The 3,124-nt window shown below is 37.8% G+C and overlaps 1 protein-coding gene across 1 annotated transcript in view; it reads left to right on the forward strand.

Moving 5' to 3' along the window:
- Nucleotides 1–2,818: 2,818 nt before the first annotated feature.
- The window catches only part of LOC101857752 (serine O-succinyltransferase-like), a 4,417-nt gene continuing 4,111 nt past the window's right edge, over nucleotides 2,819–3,124 (forward strand). Inside the window, exon 1 of the mRNA XM_005110631.1 lies at nucleotides 2,819–2,865. Coding sequence (XP_005110688.1) covers nucleotides 2,819–2,865 — 47 coding nt within the window. The remainder of the gene's footprint in view (nucleotides 2,866–3,124) is intronic.

The following is a 3,124-nucleotide window of genomic DNA, read 5'->3' on the forward strand; positions in this document are numbered from 1 at the left end:
ATCACAATTTGTATGGTCCGACGTCGTGTCCTTGGGTTGTCCTCGTGGTTTTATGCACCCCGCATAATTTTGCAAAATTTGATCTTTTTTTGGCATAATTTCTGATAATTTTCCGTTATCATTCTTTGTTAAAATTAACAGATTCGCATAATTTCACCCCGCGCTCATATGACCTTATGCAGTTGCCAGCGCCGTAAAACCCCGTACTAAACTACTACTACTACTACTACTACTAAGCATAATTTCACATTTTTGGGCTCACTTTGCAAAATTTCCTCTCTTTTTTGGGGGCATAAAATAGCTGGGACAGCTTGGGAAAGACACTTTACACAAATTTCCCCTTTTGGTGCGATCCTTTCCGAGATGGACGTTAAACTCGGAGGTCCCGCCTCTTAAATAACCTAACCCTAACAGTGTTGATGGGGGTGTTAAACCTGTACCGTTTTTCCATTTGCAACGTTTACATATTTTACAATATTTTTTTTTTCACTTTCGTCTGACCGCGGTTAAAACAAGGTAAGATGAAAGCGCTCTTTTTAGTTAATCTTCTCCGATCTTTACATCATCATCATTCGGTGTCTCGTGGCGCTCATGTGACCTTCTGCAGTTGCGAGCGCCGTAAAACCCTCTACTATATATATATTAAAAAAAGAATCCGGTGCCCTGCCGACTGGCGTGGGCGATCATTGACCTCCACTTCACTCTGTCTTGCGTTGCTGCAGCAATGGTATCTGTTGTTCTTGCTGCTCCTAGCCATGTTGTCATCTTGTCCAGTATCGTTTCCCTCTGTCTGCCTCTGCCTCTCTTTCCACCAAACCTGCCTGTTGTTATGATATTCTCCAATGCTTCTTTACTTACGGGTCTAATTAAGTTGGATGACAAACAAGCTAAACGCCCGTTCATGAAGCTCACTGCAGACCTGTCCCCGTTGTTTTATGCACCCCGCATAATTGAGCAAAATTTGATATTTTTTTGAATAATTTCTGATTATTTTCCTTTATCATTCTTTGTTAAAAGTAACAAAATCGCATAATTTCACATTTTTGGACTCAGTTTGCATAATTTCAGAATTTTTCTTGCATAAAACGACGGGAACAGCTGTAAACTAAGGTTCTGGCACTTTTTTCTGTTGATGTTAGCACAAAGCTGGTCAAAAAATAATAAAAAGATTTTCCAGCATGCACCTAAAATACTAAAAAGCTGACATATTTTCCTTAACACCATACGTTAAGGGGTCTATTAATAGTTCAGTTAAAACTGAACGGCTGTGTTATCAGTCCTCTTTGCGATAAGAAAATTATGACACGACATGACGCAAGCTCAACAAAAATACATGCACTTTTCTTTTTTTGTTATCTTCAAAATCCAGCAAGAGGAAGAGTCATCTTCGCGAGTCATTTTGGTAATTATGATACGCTGGTTCCGAAGTTTGATATTAGGTCTATTTTTATGTTTAGATGTAGCTTTCTATAATAAGTTTACTAACGTGAATTTTATCCAACCCCTTTAGTGGTTATTTTGAAATCCCTCCTCACAGTTGAAAAGGGAATTTAGTTTATATTTTTTTAAATTTAAAACTAAAATCCCCCTTTTTTCAAAGTTACTCTAAAGTAGAGTTGGGTCAATCTTATTCTAACAGGAGCAACTACACGTATATTGAAATACTAGAGACGGCAAGAAAAGACACACCGGGAGAGAGAGGAGGGGATAGAAAGAGTTGGGGGAGGTAGTAGTAGTAGAGAGAGAGAGCTAGTAGAGATCAGAGAGAGAGAGAGAGAGAGAGAGGGAGTGAGAGAGAGAGAGAGAGAGGGGGAGGGAGGGAGGGAGGGAAGGAGAGAGAATCACTGGTTTGGGCGAATAGTGCTGGACGAATCACGTTGTGAAAAGTGACTAGTGAACGTTTGGATGCTGATTGCCTTATAATGATATATAATATGTGAGGCAGCGTGGTGAAATCAGGCGCTCGTCAAAATAATGTAATCATGGAAATCGGCATCTTTCAGACCGTTGTCTACGTGTATTTTTTTTAATTTTATTTTTCGAATTTAAAAAAAAATGTTGGCACAATACCTTCTAATCTAGATCTATGTAAATATAAAAATCATTCATGTGTAAATGTTACTGGGAAAAAGTTGATCACTGAAAACCTGAAAACGTCAACAAAGGACGTTCGAGCTTTGGAAGTCACCAAAGTTTGGCGGTCATTATCTTACAAATTACCACTGACACAAGGCAACCACCACCTCCTTCAGTAGCAAATATCTCCACTTCTATTCAAGATAGATTTGTATTTTTTTCTTCAAATGTAAGACAAATGAACAAGCTTTTAGTTGATACTAGATCTAAAAATTAAATTCTACTTGCCCAAAAATTGACGAGCGCCTGATTCCACTGCGTCGTGACACATAAGTTTAAAAGAAGCCGCACTCGGTATTCGGATCGAATAGTACAAACAATTACATACTTCGATGAGTCGACGTTTCCTCGAATTGCACTGCGCTATGCTTACTGTTTTTCTCCTGTTGTATTGTTCGAATAGATGGACTGGTAAAATAACAATCACACTAAAACTGTGAGTGGTTGACGGGTGCTCTGGTGTGGATTGCTCATTCTTTCCTCAAACATCTATCGTCCTTATCTCCCCTTCTTCTTCTTTTATGTTTGTTACTCTCTTTTAATACCTCTAATCTTCTGGCGCTCATATGACCTTATGCGCCGTAAAACCTTTACTAAAACTTTAAAAAAACACCAAAACAAACAAGCTTTTCTACACACAAGCATTTATCGTATTCATTTCTACAAACAACCATTTGTCATAATGATATCATCATATATTTCTACAAACTACAATTACCGCATCTCCAGGTATTTTAAGTATTTCTACAAACAATCATTCAAACAACTATTTGTCATAATAGTATTATTATTATCATACATCTTTACTTTTTTTTAAAAACCCAAACATCTACTGCATTCATTTCTACAAATATCGCACCTCCAGGTATTTCAAGCATTTCTACAGCCAAGACAAACAATCATTCATCGTATCAGCGGCTCTCCTCTACAATCATTTTTGTGTATCAAACTCATGCTATCTGTACTGTCATTATTTGAGTCTCTCTCT

This window comes from Aplysia californica, unplaced genomic scaffold, assembly GCF_000002075.1.
Source record: "Aplysia californica isolate F4 #8 unplaced genomic scaffold, AplCal3.0 scaffold00921, whole genome shotgun sequence".
Lineage (NCBI taxonomy): Eukaryota > Metazoa > Mollusca > Gastropoda > Aplysiida > Aplysiidae > Aplysia > Aplysia californica.